The 20,439-nt window shown below is 52.7% G+C and overlaps 1 protein-coding gene across 2 annotated transcripts in view; it reads right to left on the reverse strand.

The window, feature by feature from the left end:
- The window catches only part of kcp (kielin cysteine rich BMP regulator), a 209,490-nt gene that overhangs the window by 94,455 nt on the left and 94,596 nt on the right, over positions 1-20,439 (reverse strand). For both annotated transcript variants that reach the window (XM_086010530.1, XM_086010531.1), the window contains exons 19-21: positions 14,250-14,343; positions 5,544-5,623; positions 4,518-4,603 (exon numbers count right to left, since the gene is read on the reverse strand). In XM_086010530.1, coding sequence (XP_085866656.1) covers positions 4,518-4,603; positions 5,544-5,623; positions 14,250-14,343 — 260 coding nt within the window. The remainder of the gene's footprint in view (positions 1-4,517; positions 4,604-5,543; positions 5,624-14,249; positions 14,344-20,439) is intronic.

The following is a 20,439-nucleotide window of genomic DNA, read 5'->3' on the forward strand; positions in this document are numbered from 1 at the left end:
CACCAGGTGTGATACTGAGTCACACAGACCGAGAATACACTGGGTGTGATACTGAGTCACACAGACCGGGAGTACACCGGGTGTGGTACTGAGTCACACAGACCGGGAGTACACCGGGTGTGATACTGAGTCACACAGACCGGGAGTACACCGGGTGTGATACTGAGTCACACAGACCGGGAGTACGCCGGGTGTGGTACTGAGTCACACAGACCGGGAGTACACCGGGTGTGGTACTGAGTCACACAGACCGGGAGTACACCGGGTGTGATACTGAGTCACACAGACCGGGAGTACACCGGGTGTGGTACTGAGTCACACTGACCGGGAGTACACCGGGTGTGATACTGAGTCACACAGACCGGGAGTACACCGGGTGTGATACTGAGTCACACAGACCGGGAGTACACCGGGTGTGATACTGAGTCACACAGACCGGGAGTACACTGGGTGTGATACTGAGTCACACAGACCGGGAGTACACCGGGTGTGGTACTGAGTCACACAGACCGGGAGTACACCGGGTGCGGTACTGAGTCACACAGACCGGGAGTACACCGGGTGCGGTATTGAGTCACACAGACCGGGAGTACACCGGGTGTGATACTGAGTCACACTGACCGGGAGTACACCGGGTGTGATACTGAGTCACACTGACCGGGAGTACACCGGGTGAGGTACTGAGTCACACTGACCGGGAGTACACCGGGTGTGGTACTGAGTCACACTGACCGGGAGTACACCGGGTGAGGTACTAAGTCTCACTGACCGGGAGTACACCGGGTGTGGTACTGAGTCACACTGACCGGGAGTACACCGGGTGAGGTACTGAGTCACACTGACCGGGAGTACACCGGGTGCGGTATTGAGTCACACTGACCGGGAGTACACCGGGTGTGATACTGAGTCACACTGACCGGGAGTACACCGGGTGAGGTACTGAGTCACACTGACCGGGAGTACACCGGGTGTGGTACTGAGTCACACTGACCGGGAGTACACCGGGTGAGGTACTAAGTCTCACTGACCGGGAGTACACCGGGTGTGGTACTGAGTCACACCGACCGGGAGTACACCGGGTGTGGTACTGGGTCACACAGACCGGGAGTACACCGGGTGTGGTACTGAGTCACACTGACCGGGAGTACACCGGGTGAGGTACTGAGTCACACTGACCGGGAGTACACCGGGTGAGGTACTGAGTCACACTGACCCGGAGTACACCAGGTGTGATACTGAGTCACACTGACCGGGAGTACACCGGGTGTGATACTGAGTCACACTGACCGGGAGTACACCGGGTGAGGTACTGAGTCACACTGACCCGGAGTACACCAGGTGTGATACTGAGTCACACAGACCAGGAGTACACCGGGTGTGATACTGAGTCACACAGACCGGGAGTACACCGGGTGTGGTACTGACTCACACAGACCGGGAGTACACCGGGTGTGATACTGAGTCACACTGACCGAGAGTACACCGGGTGTGGTACTGAGTCACACAGACCGAGAGTACACCGGGTGTGGTACTGAGTCACACTGACCAGGAGTACACCGGGTGTGATACTGAGTCACACAGACCGGGAGTACACCGGGTGTGGTACTGAGTCACACTGACCGGGAGTACACCGGGTGTGATACTGAGTCACACAGAGCGGGAGTACACCGGGTGTGATACTGAGTCACACAGACCGGGAGTACACCGGGTGTGATACTGAGTCACACAGACCGGGAGTACACCGGGTGTGATACTGAGTCACACTGACCGGGAGTACACCGGGTGTGGTACTGAGTCACACTGACCGGGAGTACACCGGGTGTGATACTGAGTCACACAGACCGGGAGTACACCAGGTGTGATACTGAGTCACACAGACCGGGAGTACACCGGGTGTGATACTGAGTCACACTGACCGGGAGTACACCGGGTGTGGTACTGAGTCACACTGACCGGGAGTACACCGGGTGTGATACTGAGTCACACTGACCGGGAGTACACCGGGTGTGGTACTGAGTCACACTGACCGGGAGTACACCGGGTGTGATACTGAGTCACACTGACCGGGAGTACACCGGGTGTGGTACTGAGTCACACAGACCGGGAGTACACCAGGTGTGGTACTGAGTCACACAGACCGGGAGTACACCGGGTGTGATGCTGAGTCACACTGATCGGGAGTACACCGGGTGTGATACTGAGTCACACTGACCCGGAGTACACCGGGTGTGATACTGAGTCACACTGACCCAGAGTACACCGGCTGTGGTACTGAGTCACACAGACCGGGAGTACACCGGGTGTGGTACTGAGTCACACTGACCGGGAGTACACCGGGTGTGGTACTGAGTCACACTGACCGGGAGTACACCGGGTGTGGTACTGAGTCACACAGACCAGGAGTACACTGGGTGTGGTACTGAGTCACACAGACCGGGAGTACACCGGGTGTGATACTGAGTCACACTGACCGGGAGTACACCGGGTGTGATACTGAGTCACACAGACCGGGAGTACACTGGGTGTGATACTGAGTCACACTGACCGGGAGTACACCGGGTGTGATACTGAGTCACACTGACCGGGAGTACACCGGGTGTGATACTGAGTCACACAGACCGGGAGTACACCGGGTGTGATACTGAGTCACACTGACCGGGAGTACACCAGGTGTGATACTGAGTCACACAGACCGGGAGTACACCGGGTGTGGTACTGAGTCACACAGACTGGGAGTACACCGGGTGTGGTACTGAGTCACACAGACCGGGAGTACACCGGGTGTGATACTGAGTCACACTGACCGGGAGTACACCGGGTGTGATACTGAGTCACACAGACCGGGAGTACACTGGGTGTGATACTGAGTCACACTGACCGGGAGTACACCGGGTGTGATACTGAGTCACACAGACCGGGAGTACACCGGGTGTGATACTGAGTCACACTGAGCGGGAGTACACCAGGTGTGATACTGAGTCACACAGACCGGGAGTACACCGGGTGTGGTACTGAGTCACACAGACCGGGAGTACACCGGGTGTGGTACTGAGTCACACAGACCGGGAGTACACTGGGTGTGATACTGAGTCACACTGACCGGGAGTACACCGGGTGTGGTACTGAGTCACACTGACCGGGAGTACACCGGGTGCGGTATTGAGTCACACAGACCGGGAGTACACCGGGTGTGATACTGAGTCACACTGACCCGGAGTACACCGGGTGTGATACTGAGTCACACAGACCGGGAGTACACCGGGTGTGATACTGAGTCACACTGACCGGGAGTACACCGGGTGTGATACTGAGTCACACAGACCGGGAGTACACCGGGTGTGGTACTGAGTCACACAGACCGGGTGTACACCGGGTGTGATACTGAGTCACACTGACCGGGCGTACACAGGGTGTGATACTGAGTCACACAGACCGGGAGTACACCGGGTGTGATACTGAGTCACACTGACCGGGCGTACACAGGGTGTGATACTGAGTCACACAGACCGGGAATACACCGGGTGTGGTACTGAGTCACACTGACCGGGAGTACACCGGGTGTGATACTGAGTCACACAGACCGGGAGTACACCGGGTGTGATACTGAGTCACACTGACCGGGAGTACACCGGGTGTGATACTGAGTCACACTGACCGGGAGTACACCGGGTGTGATACTGAGTCACACTGATCGGGAGTACACTGGGTGCGGTATTGAGTCACACTGACCGGGAGTACACCGGCTGTGGTACTGAGTCACACTGACCGGGAGTACACCGGGTGTGATACTGAGTCACACTGACCGGGAGTACACCGGGTGTGGTACTGAGTCACACTGACCGGGAGTACACCGGGTGTGATACTGAGTCACACAGACTGGGAGTACACCGGATGTGGTACTGAGTCACACTGACCCAGAGTACACCGGGTGTGGTACTGAGTCACACAGACCGGGAGTACACCGGGTGTGGTACTGAGTCACACAGACCGGGAGTACACCGGGTGTGGTACTGAGTCACACAGACCGGGAGTACACCGGGTGTGGTACTGAGTCATACAGACTGGGAGTACACCGGGTGTGATACTGAGTCACACAGACCGGGAGTACACCGGGTGTGGTACTGAGTCACACAGACCGGGAGTACACCGGGTGTGATACTGAGTCACACAGACTGGGAGTACACCGGGTGTGATACTGAGTCACACAGACTGGGAGTACACCGGGTGTGGTACTGAGTCACACAGACCGGGAGTACACCGGGTGTGATACTGAGTCACACTGACCGGGAGTACACCGGGTGTGATACTGAGTCACACAGACCGGGAGTACACCGGGTGTGGTACTGAGTCATACAGACCGGGAGTACACCGGGTGTGGTACTGAGTCACACAGACCGGGAGTACACCGGGTGTGGTACTGAGTCACACAGACCGGGAGTACACCAGGTGTGTTACTGAGTCGTCCCCGCAAATCCCGAGATCACCCCCCTGTACAGCAAGTGTATCGAGCAGAGTACCTGGGACAGCATTCCCCTGGTCTCTGCACGGGATCCCTGCAGGCCACAGGCTGACATGACACTGGCACACAGTGAATGTCTCCACCCTGTGGAAAAACAGCAAACATCTCCACGTTAGGCAGCCCAGAGTTTCTTCACCTGCAACAGCCCCACTCCCTCCCCACACACAGCCTCATATTACTGTGAATGTTTGATGGGACAGTGTAGAGGGAGCTTTACTCTGTATCGAACCCGTGCTGTACCTGCCCTGGGAGTGTTTGATGGGGCAGTGTAGCGGAAGCTTTACTCTGTATCTAACCTGTGCTGTACGTGCCCTGGGAGTGTTTGATGGGGCAGTGTAGCGGAAGCTTTACTCTGTATCTAACCTGTGCTGTACCTGCCCTGGGAGTGTTTGTTGGGATAGTGTAGAGGGAACTTTACTCTGTATCTAACCCATGCTGTACCTGCCCTGAGAGTGTTTGTTGGGACAGTGTAGAGGAAGCTTTACTCTGTATCTAACCAGTGCTGTACCTGCCCTGGGAGTGTTTGTTGGGACAGTGCAGAGGGAGCTTTACTCTGTATCTAACCCATGCTGTACCTGCCCTGGGAGTGTTTGATGGGTCAGTGTAGAGGGAGCTTTACTCTGTATCTAACCCTTGCTGTACCTGCCCTGGGAGTGTTTGATGGGACAGTGTAGAGGGAGCTTTACTCCGTATCTAACCCGTGCTGTACCTGCCCTGGGAGTGTTTGATGGGACAGTGTAGAGGGAGCTTTACTCTGTATCAAACCTGTGCTGTACCTGCCCTGGGTGTGTTTGATGGGTCAGTGTAGAGGGAGCTTTACTCTATATCTAACCCGTGCTGTACCTGCCCTGGGAGTATTTGATGGGACCGTGTAGAGGGAGCTTTACTCTGTATCTAACCCATGCCGTACCTGTATTTGATTCCAAAATGCTACTGTTCCTCATTTGAAGCAGTACAAACATTAGATTGTAATACTGACTTAAGGTCACAGAATCCAGTGTTGTTTAACATGGAGACCTCTTACCAGACAGCTGCAGTCGGCACATGGATCCCCGTTGAACACTTTCTCCCCATTCATGTATTCCTGTCCATTGATAGAACAATCTGCAGAGTGTGAGAGAGAGAGAGAGCGAGAAACAGACTTACTCATATATAGTAGCTTCCCAGCATGCCAGATTCCTCGAGGGACTGAATCTGAGTGAGAGGGACTGAAGGAGTGAGTGACAGGGACTGAGGGAGTGAGTGACAGGGACTGAGGGAGTGAGTGACAGGGACTGAAGGAGTGAGTGAGAGGGACTGAAGGAGTGAGTGACAGGGACTGAAGGAGTGAGTGACAGGGACTGAAGGAGTGAGTGACAGGGACTGAAGGAGTGAGTGACAGGGACTGAAGGAGTGAGTGACAGGGACTGAAGGAGTGAGTGACAGGGACTGAAGGAGTGAGTGACAGGGACTGAAGGAGTGAGTGACAGGGACTGAAGGAGTGAGAGTGAATACACACACGCTGAAGATGGGCTGCTGAATTTTTAGTGTTTTTAGTGTTTAAAGTGGGGAAAAAAGTTTCATTTCAAGTTTTAAAAGGTTTAAAAGTTAAATTTAATTTTAGTTAAGTTAAAGTTTAAGTTTAGGTTAGTTTAGATTAAGTAAGAAAAAGACTGCCAAAAAGACCACCAAAGACAAGAGCCGACAGAGAAAAAAAAAATATCCGAGGAAAACAGCAGAAAGAAACAAAGACAAAAAGAAACAAAGCAAAAGGACAGAAGGAGGAAAGGAATAAACCCGGGGAAAAACCGGGAGAACGAGGCACCAAGGAGGAGCCCGAGTGGCGGCCGGGACACAGAGCCGAGCGGCGGCTGGAACACAGAGTCGGAGCGGCGGCCGCAACACTAAGCCAGAAGCCAGGGAAAGGCCCGAGGAGCCGGGCCGAGACAGAGGCCTGGAGACCTCTGAGGGAGAGGGGAGCAGCCCGAAGGCACCGTGAGGCAGCGGCTCCCAGACGCAGACAGTGAGTACAGGTCCTGGGGAGGGAGCCTGAAGCCAGGGAAAGGCCCGAGGAGCCGGGCCAAGACAGAGGCTCAGAGACCCCTGAGGGGGAGGGGAGCAGCCGGGAGACACCGGGAAACGGCAACTCCCAGACGCAGGCCAGGACAGTGAGTACGGGGCCTGGAGAGCGAGCGAGTCCGGGGACTGGGAAAGGTCGCGAGCAGGGAGAGGGAAACACCAAACCCGGGGCCCCAGAAAAGCTTATTCTAAAGTCAACAATACTTTCTACCTCTACACTACTAAAAATGAGCGAATCAGAGGAGCCACAGCAGCTCCCGAGGCACACTGAGAGCAACCTCTTCCAGATTCCCCCCAACACCAAAAAAAATGCTAAAAAATCGATCAAGCATGAGCAGCTGAGAGAAAAACCAGAAACTCTTTTTGCTGACTGGTACAGCACTGGGAAAAAGTGTAATCTCATTTTTTACTCAGATCAATCAGCGGCTTGGATCACAGCAATAAAATCACACTATACCAGGGTTAAGCAGGAAAGAACCGCTAATGGGTCCAAACTGAAAATTAAGAAACCAGGGGACCCGTACAGTGCAACCACGACTGTCAACATGTACGATAACGGAACAATATTGGTGCAAGGCAACCTCGACGACTTTGAAACGGCCTTCAAGACACTGAAATAAATAACGGAGAGGGGAAGGAACAGCCCCAGAGTGGCTAACAGGGGAAAAGCGACTCGCACTCCCCCCACCATTGACAACTCAGCGGGAGCAAATCAGCTTGGTCAGGAGGTGAACGAGCCACACAGTTCTAACCAGACACTCACCCCGGGGCCCCACAGCCACATGATACAGCTGACTAACCCCAGCGTAACTACCAGGGAGGAAGCCACACATACTCCCCCTATCACTTCCAGCTCACCAAGAGAAGAGCAGCCTAGCCAAGAAGTGAGTGAGCCCTCCAGCGCCGACCGGACACATACCCCGGGATCACACAGCCTGATACAACTAAAGGATAAATTTAACCAGGTGGAGACAGAGCTGGTTAAACTTAGAGAGGAGGTCCTTAAACTGAAACATGAACAAAAGCAAGAGAGAGAGAAATACAGGAGAGAGCTGAATCTACTTGAGAATCAGGTGAAAGAGCTGCAGGAAAACAAAGAGAGCCATAGAGGAGAGATAGCACCACTAGACCAGCAGCCAGAGGCTAGAGATAAGACAATACAGAGCCGGACTGAACAGCTGCACTCTCACACTGAACAACAGCAGCAAACACACAATACAAGGGGTGCCACACAGACCGACCAGCATACTGAAGCTCAGTCTTCCCCCACCACTGTGGAACCACAAGCAAGCCGCTCACAAGAGGGGCGCACACACCAAACACGACCACCCCAGTCCAACACACACCCTATGAGTCCAGGCGAAAGCCACCAGACAGTAAACACCAACAAGGCTGACATCGTAATACTCATAGACTCAAATGGGAAATTTCTATGGGAGAAAAAGCTCTTCCCTAGACATATAGTAAAAAAGATCCGGTGCCCAACAACAGACAGAGCCCTGGAATGGCTGACCAAAACCCGATTAGGCTCCCCCAAACACATAATAATACACTGGCACAAATGACCTAAAGGCCCAGCAGAGAGGGGTAGCAACATCGCTCAGAGCAGTGATTGAGAAGGCAAGCAATACATTCCCAAACACTAGAATCACTGTTTCCACAATATTGCCAAGAACAGACTTTAACAACAAAACCAATTCATGAGATAAATGCCAGCATAGCAAGAGACTGTGAATTAAAACACAACGTGCACCTGGCCCAACACCCCACCCTCGATGTGGAATGTCTTCACGACCGCGTCCACATCCACAGGAAACGAATACCGATCTTTGCTAAAGCCCTGAAGGACGTCGCTTTTAACCGGGTCCATACCCAGACTCCAGGAGGACCCCCCCCCGACCACCAGAGATCAGCGAGGTACATACCAGGACTACTACAGAGACCACCGCCACACCAACCGGGACCAGAGAAGATCCCCATGCACAACAACAATATCAGACCTGCACCACTCCTGTCCTACAGGACTGCCCCCAGCCAGACAGAGGGAGAGATGCACAGGGCGTACGCAATACCTCAGGCAGAGACAATCCATTAAGAGACACTAAGCAGACGTGCAGCAGCATCTACATCCGCCTTATGGATCAGAAAATGAAAAAAAAAAAATCAAGGACTAATTACTAGAAAGAATTGTAACCAAGTAGTATTAGCATTTATAGACAATTGAGATAATCTTTTTTCCCCCCATTTAGACACGACAAACACGTATCATTCTTTAACCTATCATAGTAAAAGATCAAACTTAACATGAAATCCTTATATATTTCGACCTGGAATATCCAAGGTCTACGCTCTTCGGTGCTCGACGTGACGAGTATGACCCCAGAGTTCATAGATGAAACTAAAGATCTGGATATTATCATTTTACAGGAAACTTGGTATAGAGAAGGACGACACACTGGCCGTCCCCAAGGGTACACAGAGCTGGTGGTCCCCTCCAATAAATTGCCAGGAGTAACCCAAGGCAGAGACTCCGGAGGCATACTGATTTGGTTTAAAACAGAGCTTAAGAATTGCATCAAATTTATAAAAAAGGGCGAAAACCACATGTGGCTCAAAATTGAGAGGGGGATTATCTCTAACACCCAAGATGTTTTCATTTGCGCACTCTATATCCCCCCAATGGAATCCCCGTACTTTAAAGAGGACACCTTCTCCAACATTGAGAGGGAGATTATCCAATTCCAGGCCCAGGGGAACGTGTTGATCTGTGGTGACCTCAATTCAAGAACTGGCGAAGAACCAGACTTCACCAATAATCAGGGAAACAATTACATATTCGGAATAACCACTTCGATATCCCTTCCCATCCATACAGGCATAACTGCGACAAGCAGACAAATACCAACGGAAAACAGCTACTGTAGCTCTGTCGAAGCCTGGGTCTGTACATTGTCAATGGTAGGTTCATGGGGGACCTCCTAGGAAGATCGACCTATTGCTCACCTCTTGGCTGTAGCACCGTAGACTATATGATTACGGATTTGGACCCATCCTCTTTCAGAGCATTCACAGTCAAACCACAAACAACACTGTCAGACCACAGTCAAATTACTATGTATCTTAACAAGACAGAAACAACCAACACAGAAACACAACCCAGTAAACTGTACAACACCAAAAAATTGTACAGATGGGCCAAAAACAGCACGGAAAAATACCATAAAGCAATTAGCCATGAATCAACTCAAGCTCTCTTTGACACCTTTCTGGATAACATATACACTCACAATAAAGAAGGCGTAAACCGGGCAGTGAATAACCTAAACAATATTTTTGATAATTTGGCAACAAGGTCAAACTTGAAAGCTCGCAAGAACAAACCCAAAACAAAAAACTATGAAAAATGGTTTGACCCAGATTGCCATAACATGAGGAAAAAACTTAGCAAAATATCAAACCAAAAACACAGACAGCCAGAAAACGAGGAATTACACCTTACTTATTGTCAGACACTAACACAATACAGAAACACACTCAGAACCGAAAAAGAGCAGTATATTAAGAATACACTCAGCTCCATTGAGGAATCCATTGATTCTAACTGTTTCTGGGACAAATGGAATACATTACACAAAAAACAACACGACGAATTGGCCATTCAAAATGGAGACACATGGGAAAACCACTTTGAAAAATTATACCAGAAAAACACACTAAGGCCAGAGCAACACCAAATATGCAAAAAACTGGAAAAGCTCAAAATGGCCATAAAAGATAACCAAAACCCGCTAGACTCCATAATAACAGAAAAAGAACTATTTGAAAAACTCAAGGACCTGCGACCAGGAAAAGCTTGCGGTGCAGACGGCATACTAAGCGAGATGATTAAACACACAGACGATAAAATGAAACTGGCTATCCTAAAACTCTTCAACTTGGTTCTGAGTGTCGGTTACTTCCCTGATATCTGGAACAAAGGACTCATAACGCCCATATACAAAAGCGGGGACAAAGTCGACCCAAATAACTATCGAGGCATCTGTGTAAACAGTAACCTGGGGAAGGTATTCTGTAGTATCATAAACAAAAGACTTATAAACTTCCTTGAGGAGCACAATGTCTTGAGTAAAAGCCAAATTGGATTCCTGCCAAACTATAGAACATCAGATCATATCTTCAGCCTACAGACCCTAATTGACAAACACGTTCATCAAAACAAAGCAAAATCTACGCATGCTTTATAGATTTCCAGAAGGCTTTCGACTCCATCTGGCACGACGGTTTATTCCTGAAACTTATCGAAAGCGGGGTAGGGGGAAAAACATATGATGTAATTAAATCAATGTATACAAACAACAAATGTGCAGTTAAAATTGGAGACAAACAAACAAAATACTTCCCACAGGGGCGGGGGGTGACACAGGGCTCGCCCATCTCACCGACACTCTTTAATATTTACATAAATGAATTGGCAAAACTACTTGAACAATCTACAGCACCCGGCCTCACCCTATATGAATCCAAGGTTAAATTCCTCCTCTATGCAGATGACCTGGTTCTGCTGTCACCAACTAAGGAGGGTCTACAGCAGAACCTGGATCTGCTGGAGTCGTTCTGCCAGACCTGGGCCCTGACAATAAATCCCCAAAAAACCAAAATCCTTGTGTTCCAGCAAAGATCCAGACATCAGGGACCCAAAATAAATTTCACACTAGGAACAACCAAAATTGAACAAACCAATAACTACACATACTTGGGCCTAAAAATCAGTTCTACGGGAAATTTTCATCTGGCTGTGAATGAACTGAAAGAGAAAGCAAGAAGGGCTTTCTATGCCATTAAAAAATCAATCCAAATAGAAATCCCAATTAGCATTTGGCTCAAAATTTTTAAATCAGTAATTGAACCAATTGCACTCTATGGCAGTGAGGTGTGGGGACCGCTAACACAACAAGAATTTGCAAAATGGGACAAACACCCAATTGAGATCCTACATGCAGAATTCTGTAAAAGCATCCTCCGGACTCAAAGGAAAACCGTAAACAATGCATGCAGGGCAGAACTAGGCCAATATTCATTAATAATCACTATCCAAAAAAGAGCCACCAAATTTTGGAAACACCTAGAAATGAGCAACCCCCAATGTTATCATTACGAAGCCCTGAAATGCCAAGAGAGGACCATAAAGAAGAATACCCTCAGTCAACTAGACTTGGGACTCAGTGAAGTAACTACTAACACTACTAACAAGAACCAGCCCCAGGACAGTGACAGCGTAACACAAAGAATTCGACCCAACACAATCGTCGCTAAGCAAAAGGAAAAATATCTGTCATATTGGGCAGAAACAACAAAAACCCAAAGCAAACTCAATTGCTACTTGGCCCTAAACAAACAATACAACATGGCTGATTACCTGACCATGGTAAAGGATAGCAAACTGAGAAAAACCTTGACAATGTACAGACTTAGTGAACATAGCCTGGCGATCGAAAAAGGTAGACACAGGCAGACCCGGCTACCAAGAGAGGACAGGATATGCTCTCACTGCAGTCAAGGAGTGGTGGAGACAGAGATGCACTTCCTCACAGCTTGTAGAAAATATCAGGGCATAAGGGAGAATTTCTACCCAAAATTCACTAAAATATGCCCGGAATTCAGAAATTTGAATGACGACCAAAAACTCCCATACCTACTAGGGGAAGAGAGAAATTGTGTAACACTAGCGGCACACTATGTTACAGCTTGCCATAAACAGAGGGACAACCACTAAATATAAGAAAAGAGTATATATAAATTATATGAATGTATATTTATACACTCAGGGATATATCTGTTTATACACTGTATGGATAGATCTGTATTTTTGTGTACAACCATGAATGTTTCTCGATGCTTTGGCAACATAAGATGTACCTTGTCATGCCAATAAAGCGATTTGAATTGAATTGACTGAGGGAGTGAGTCTGAGTGACTGGGACTGAGCGACTGACAGAGTGGGTGCCAGTGATATTCAAGTCACTGTATTTGTTGGAACTCGCAGACATTACATTTCAGTCACTAACAGTGTCAGGAGCGAACTGTCTCCATCCAACGTGTTCCAGACACGGAATGTTTGCGGAAAGATGGTTCGGGGGGTAAATTCACCACACAGCGTGGTACCGAGGGGCAGGTTTCACCCCTGGTTGGTGCTCAGCTCTCTGATCTCAGGCACTACAGCTGGGACAGGGAACGGTAAGTCTGCCCGGGTTACTGCTCCTGCTGGACCGTATGAGAGAGAATATGTGTGAGTGAGAGAAAGTGAGAGTGAGTGAGTGTAAGTGAGTGAGTGAGTGAGTGAGTGAGTGAGTGTCTGAGTGAGTGAGTGTGAGAGTGAGCGAGAGTGAGTGTGAGTAAGAGAGTAAGTGTGAGAGTGAGTGAGTGTGAGAGTGAGTGTGAGTGAGTGAGTGAGTGAGAGTGTGAGAGTGAGTGTGAGAGTGAGTGAGAGAGTGAGTGTGAGAGTGAGTGTGGGAATGAGTGAGGGAGTGAGTGAGGGAGTGAGTGAGGGAGTGAGTGAGGGAGTGAGTGAGGGAGAGAATAAGTGAGAGTGTGTGTGAGTGTGCGAGAGTGAGTGTGAGAGTGTGAGTGAGAGTGAGTGAGAGAGCAAGAGTGAGTGAGAGAGCGAGAGTGAGCGAGTGTGAGAATGAGTGAGACTGTGTGAGTGAGAGAGTGAGAGAGAGAGTGAGTGTGAGAGTGAGTGAGTGAGAGTGAGAGAGAGTGAGAGTGAGTGAGAGAGCAAGAGTGAGTGAGAGAGCGAGAGTGAGTGAGTGTGAGAATGAGTGAGACTGTGTGAGTGAGAGAGTGAGAGAGAGAGTGAGTGTGTGAGAGTGAGTGTGCGAGAGTGAGTGTGTGAGTGAGTGTGTGAGTGAGAGTGAGTGTGTGAGAGAGTGAGTGTGAGTGAGAGAGTGAGTGTGAGTGTGATAGTGAGTGAGTATGAGAGTGAGTGAGAGAGTGAGTGTGGGAGTGAGTGAGTGAGGGAGTGAGTGAGTGAGTAAGTGAGAGTGAGTGTGAGAGTGAGAGTGAGAGTGAGAGTGAGTGAGTGAGTGAGAGAGAGTGAGTGTGAGAGTGAGTGTGGGAATGAGTGAGGGAGTGAGTGAGGGAGTGAGTGAGGGAGTGAGTGTGAGAATAAGTGAGAGTGTGTGTGAGTGTGCGAGAGTGAGTGTGAGAGTGAGTGAGAGAGAGTGAGAGAGAGTGAGTGAGCGAGAGTGAGTGAGAGAGCGAGTGAGTGAGTGTGAGAGTGAGTGTGTGAGAGTGAGTGTGTGAGTGAGTGTGTGTGAGTGAGTGTGAGTGTGTGAGAGTGTGAGTGTGAGAGTGAGAGTGAGAGAATGTGTGTATGACTGTGTGTGAGTGAGCAAGTGTGTGTGTGTGTGTGTGTGTGTGTGTGTGTGTGTGAGAGAGAGAGAATATCAGTGAGTAACTGAATGAGTGAGTGAGTGTGTGAGAGTGAGTGTCAGTGTGAGAGTGAGAGTGAGAGAATGTGTGTATGACTGTGTGTGAGTGAGCAAGTGTGTGTGTGTGTGTGTGTGAGAGAGAGAATATCAGTGAGTAACTGAATGAGTGAGTGAGTGTGTGGCAGGTGCCCGTGGTACCAGGACCCCCATTATTGCAGGGTGTAAGTGTAAGAGGGTCTCACCAACACACAGGGGACAGCAAGTCCCATGCGGCGGTGGGACTGGATTCTTGCAGTTGGTCTGACAGCGTTCCTCTTCACACACGACTTGCCCTTCCTGGAAAACACAAAGGGGAATATTTAGTTCTGTTTTTGATTTTTCCTCCACACCTCTCCTGAAGTTGCTGATTCCTCACTGAGGGGAGATTTCAGAGGGAGCCTCCAATAGCAGAGACTCACCCTAATGTCCACTCACTGTGAGCAGGGCATTCCACACACAGACAGACAGACACACACTGACACAGACACCCTCACACACAGACACAGACACCCTCACACACACACAGACACAGACACCCTCACACACACACACACACACACACACACACAGACAGACACACACTGACACAGACACACACAGACACAGACACACACACAGACATGTTCCACTGGGCACTGTGTGAATGGTGGCTGATGCTTTGTCCTCCAATGCCCAGAACCCACTGTAGTGACTGCCGTCTCCCGGCTCAGATCAGTGAATTAGCAGACGGCAGGGATTACAATCGACCTGTGCTCCTCTGTGTGCCTGAGTGTGACTCTAGGGGGACAATTACTCATTCTGACATTGGGCAGCGGGTACACTCATGTTCGATACAATGCCACAGAACTAGAAGCTAGAATTGCATGGCTGGGCATTTTCCACAGAGGGAGCAGACATTGAACATTGAACAAAGCCAGCTTTACTCTGAAAGGGAGCAATTGTCAACAACAAACCAGTATCTCAGTAAATAATCCCTGAACCTTCCCTCACCAAACACATGCAGACGTGATGGGGTCCACAGGAGGGCGCCACTGTGCTAGATGATCCTGTTCAACAAACCCATCAACACAGCCTGGAAACACAGCGGTGACAAACTCTTTAGAAAGATCCTGACATCACACAGGAACACTCAAACCCAGTGCGTCCTTTCACCATCGGAACCTGCTAACTCCTGCAGGCTAGTGTGATGGGACAATGTAGCGGGAGCTTTACTCGGTATCTAACCTGTGCTGTACTCTGTGCTGTACCTGTCCTGGGCGTGTTTGATGGGACAGTGTAGAGGGAGCTTTACTCTGTATCTAACCTGTGCTGTACCTGCCCTGGGAGTGTTTGATGGGGCAGTGTAGAGGGAGCTTTACTCTGTATCTAACCTGTGCTGTACCTGTCCTGGGTGTGTGTGATGGGACAGTGTAGAGGGAGCTTTACTCTGTATCTAACCCGTGCTGTACCTGTCCTGGGCGTGTTTGATGGGACAGTGTAGAGGGAGCTTTACTCTGTATCTAACCCGTGCTGTACCTGTCCTGGGCGTGTTTGATGGGACAGTGTAGAGGGAGCTTTACTCTGTATCTAACCTGTGCTGTACCTGCCCTGGGAGTGTTTGATGGGGCAGTGTAGAGGGAGCTTTACTCTGTATCTAACCTGTGCTGTACCTGTCCTGGGTGTGTGTGATGGGACAGTGTAGAGGGAGCTTTACTCTGTATCTAACCCGTGCTGTACCTGCCCTGGGAGTGTTTGATGGGACAGTGTAGAGGGAGCTTTACTCTGTATCTAACCCGTGCAGTACCTGCCCTGGGAGTGTTTGATGGGACAGTGTAGAGGGAGCTTTACTCTGTATCTAACCCGTGCTGTACCTGCCCTGGGAGTGTTTGATGGGGCAGTGTAGAGGGAGCTTTACTCTATCTAACCCGTGCTGTACCTGCCCTGGGAGTGTTTGGTGGGGCAGTGCAGAGGGAGCTTTACTCTGTATCTAACCCGAGCTGTACCTGTCCTGGGAGTGTTTGATGGGACAGTGTAGAGGGAGCTTTACTCTGTATCTAACTCGTGCTGTACCTGCCCTGGGAGTGTTTGATGGGGCAGTGCAGAGGGAACTTTACTCTGTATCTAACCCGTGCTGTACCTGCCCTGGGAGTGTTTGATGAGACAGTGTAGAGGGAGCTTTACTCTGTATCTAACCCGTGCTGTACCTGCCCTGGGAGTGTTTGATGGGGCAGTGCAGAGGGAACTTTACTCTGTATCTAACCCGTGCTGTACCTGCCCTGGGAGTGTTTGATGAGACAGTGTAGAGGGAGCTTTACTCTGTATCTAACCCGTGCTGTACCTGCCCTGGGAGTGTTTGATGAGAGCTTGGGTGATTGAAATGCGAAGTGTTCCAGTTCTCGTTATTAAAATCTTTCGCTTGGATGAGCACAAAAATTCCAAGAATTAAATTAATGAATGACAGAAATTTGAGCACAGCCTTTATTATCTTTGAACCCTGTCTGCTCCGGTGCTTACTGCCTCTCATTGTTACTCTACCCTCTCACCCCTAGTACCTTCCCAAGGAATGCTTATCCGTGACTGTATGATCCTCCCCCTGATCTCCCCCTCTGATGGGGTTATTCTACACAACAAGTGGTCTTTGACACCATCTTGTTCATACCCCGACATGTTGGCCAGCGGTTTCCCACCACCTTCGGCATCGCGACACAATCCAGCCGCGGGCAGCTCACCTCTTAGCACCTCACTGCCCTACTTTGGAAAGAGAAAGGAAACAGGATCTGGGTCACAGTCAGGGGGTGGTGCACTGCATTCCATCACGACCCCCAGCCTTGAACCCCCCAACCCTGACCAATGTTCCCCCTAAGATGCATGGGTGTGCAGCCGTGCATCAATCGGGAGGCTGCTCACAAGCTGTTGCTGCTGGAAGATACCGCGCATGAAAGGGACCGCGCACAAAAAAATTAGAGGGAACATTGCCCCTGACTCCCACCCCGAGCCCCTGACCCCCACCCCGAGCCTGAGCCCCTGACCCCCACCCAGACCCCGAACCCCTGACCCCCACCCAGACCCTGAACCCCTGACCCTCACCCAGACCCTGAACCCCTGACCCCCACCCAGACCCTGAACCCCTGACCCCCACCCAGACCCTGAACCCCTGACCCTCACCCAGACCCTGAACCCGACCCCCACCCAGACCCTGAACCCCTGACCCCCACCCAGACCCTGAACCCCTGACCCCCACCCAGACCCTGAACCCCTGACCCCCACCCAGACCCTGAACCCCTGACCCCCACCCAGACCCTGAACCCCTGACCCTCACCCAGACCCTGAACCCCTGACCCCCACCCAGACCCTGAACCCCTGACCCTCACCCAGACCCTGAACCCCTGACCCCCACCCAGACCCTGAACCCCTGACCCCCACCCAGACCCTGAACCCCTGACCCCCACCCAGACCCTGAACCCCTGACCCCCACCTGAGCCTGAACCCCTGACCCCCACCCAGACCCTGAGCCCCTGACCCCCACCCAGACCCCGAACCCCTGACCCCCACCCAGACCCTGAGCCCCTGACCCCCACCTGAGCCTGAACCCCTGACCCCCACCCCGACCCTGAACCCCTGACCCCTACCCAGACCCCGAGCCCCACCCCACCCAGACCCTGAACCACTGACCCCCACCCAGACCATGAGCCCCACCGCCACCCAGACCCTGAACCCCTGACCCTCACCCAGACCCTGAACCCCTGACCCCCACCCAGACCCTGAACCCCTGACCCCCACCCAGACCCTGAACCCCTGACCCTCACCCAGACCCTGAACCCCTGACCCCCACCCAGACCCTGAACCCCTGACCCCCACCCAGACCCTGAACCCCTGACCCCCACCCAGACCCTGAACCCCTGACCCCCACCCAGACCCTGAACCCCTGACCCCCACCCAGACCCTGAACCCCTGACCCCCACCCAGACCCTGAACCCCTGACCCCCACCCAGACCCTGAACCCCTGACCCTCACCCAGACCCTGAACCCCTGACCCCCACCCAGACCCTGAACCCCTGACCCTCACCCAGACCCTGAACCCCTGACCCCCACCCAGACCCTGAACCCCACCCCCACCCAGACCCTGAGCCCCTGACCCCCACCCAGACCCTGAACCCCTGACCCTCACCCAGACCCTGAACCCCTGACCCCCACCCAGACCATGAGCCCCACCCCCACCCAGACCCTGAGCCCCTGACCCCACCCAGACCATGAGCCCCACCCCCACCCAGACCCTGAACCCCTGACCCTCACCCAGACCCTGAACCCCTGACCCCCACCCAGACCCTGAACCCCTGACCCCCACCCAGACCCTGAACCCCTGACCCCCACCCAGACCCTGAACCCCTGACCCCCACCCAGACCCCGAACCCGACCCCCACCCAGACCCTGAACCCCTGACCCCCACCCCGAGCCCCTGACCCCCAGCCAGACCCTGAACCCGACACCCACCCAGACCCTGAACCCCTGACCCCCACCCAGACCCTGAGCCCCTGACCCCACCCAGACCCTGAGCCCCTGACCCCCACCCAGACCCTGAACCCCACCCAGACCGAGCACCACCAAGACCCTGAGCCCCACCCCCACGAGCCCCGCCCAGGCCCTGAGCCACACCCCCACCCTGAGCCACACCCGCACCCCGACCCTGAGCCCCACCCCCACCCAGACCCTGAGCCCCACCCAGACCCTGAGCCCCACCCGCACCCCGACCCTGAGCCCCACCCCCACCCAGACCCTGAGCCCCACCCAGACCCTGAGCCCCACTCCCACCCAGACCCTGAGCCCCACCCAGACCCTGAGCCCCACCCAGACCCTGAGCCCCACCCAGACCCTGAACCCCTGACCCCCACCTAAACCCTGAACCCCTGATCCCCACCCAGACCCTGAACCCCTGGCCCCTACCCAGACCCTGACCTCCTGACCCCCACCCAGACCCTGAACCCGACCCCCACACACATCGTGGACCCCACCCCCACCCAGGCCCTGAGCCCCTGGCCCCCACCCAGCCCGAGCCCCACCCCCACCCAGACCCCTGACCCCCACCCAGACCCTGAACCCTGACCCCCACCCAGACCCTGAACCCTGACCCCCACCCAGACCCTGAACCCTGACCCCCACCCAGACCCTGAACCCTGACCCCCACCCAAACCCTGAGCCCCTGACCCCCACCCAGACCCTGAACCCCTGACCCCCACCCAGACCCTGAACCCGACCCCCACCCAGACCCTGAGCCCCTGACCCCCATCCTCACCTGACCCCCACCCCCACCCTGATCCCCACCCCCACTCTGACGCCCACCGACCCCTACACTGACACCCACCCCCACTCTCACCACCTGACCCCCACCACCGAGCCCTGACCCCCATTCTCACCCTGACCCCCACCTCGAGCCCTACCTCCATCCCGACCTGATCGAGCACTAAACCGACACCCATCCGCACTCGCACCACCGACACCCACCAGCGAGCCCTGACCCCCATCCCGACCTCCACTGAGCCCTACACTGACCCCAACCCCCACTCTTAGCACCGACCCCCAACACCGAGCCCCAAACCCCCACCCTGACCCCCGGCACCCACAGTTCAGGCAACATCCGACACCATCAGCTCAGGCTCGACTCCTATCCCAGATTCCTGTGCGCTCCTTGCCCAGCCTGACCCAATGCTCACCCCTCGACCTCGGCCCTCAGCCCAGGGTCTCTCATCTCATCGCCTTTTGTTCTGAACATTCTTCAATTTGTGATGTGAGTAGGCTCAGCAACGGCCCTTTATCCAGGGGAGCTGAAGCAGAAATCTGCCTGGTTTGGTATTCTCTCTCTCTCTCTCGCTCTCCCTCATTAACAGACTTCGCAAAACCAGCTCATTAAAAGCATCAGTGAGGCACAGCTCACATGAGCAGCCCAGACATCTTGCATCTGACATCTCCCCACGATCTCTTCCCACCCTGTGCGATCTTTCCCCACCCACCCACCCCACGCACGATCTCTCTCCACCCCTACGATCTCGCTCACCCCCCACACCCCCCCGTGATCTGCCATACAGGAGGGACAGCGGATGGATCTGGTTCAGGGTCAATAGCAGACATGCTCGCCCAGTCGGAGCGGAGCTGTGCGAGGGTGGGGCAGTTACCGGGTAACCGAAGGAGCAACTAATCTACATATAGACCGGGCAAACCAATTTGCAGTAATAATGTGGAGGACGATTTCATGGAATGTATGCAAGATAGTTTTCTAGATCAGTATGTTGAGGAACCAACTGGGGAACAGGTTATTTTAGATTGAGTATTGTGCAATGAGAAAGGGTTAATTAATAACCTTGTAGTAAAGGGGCCTTTAGGGAAGAGTGACCATAATATGATAGAATTCTATATTGAGTT

Source organism: Somniosus microcephalus, chromosome 17, assembly GCF_052327205.1.
Source record: "Somniosus microcephalus isolate GS21.2 chromosome 17, FLI_Smic_1.0, whole genome shotgun sequence".
Taxonomy (NCBI): Eukaryota; Metazoa; Chordata; class Chondrichthyes; order Squaliformes; family Somniosidae; genus Somniosus; species Somniosus microcephalus.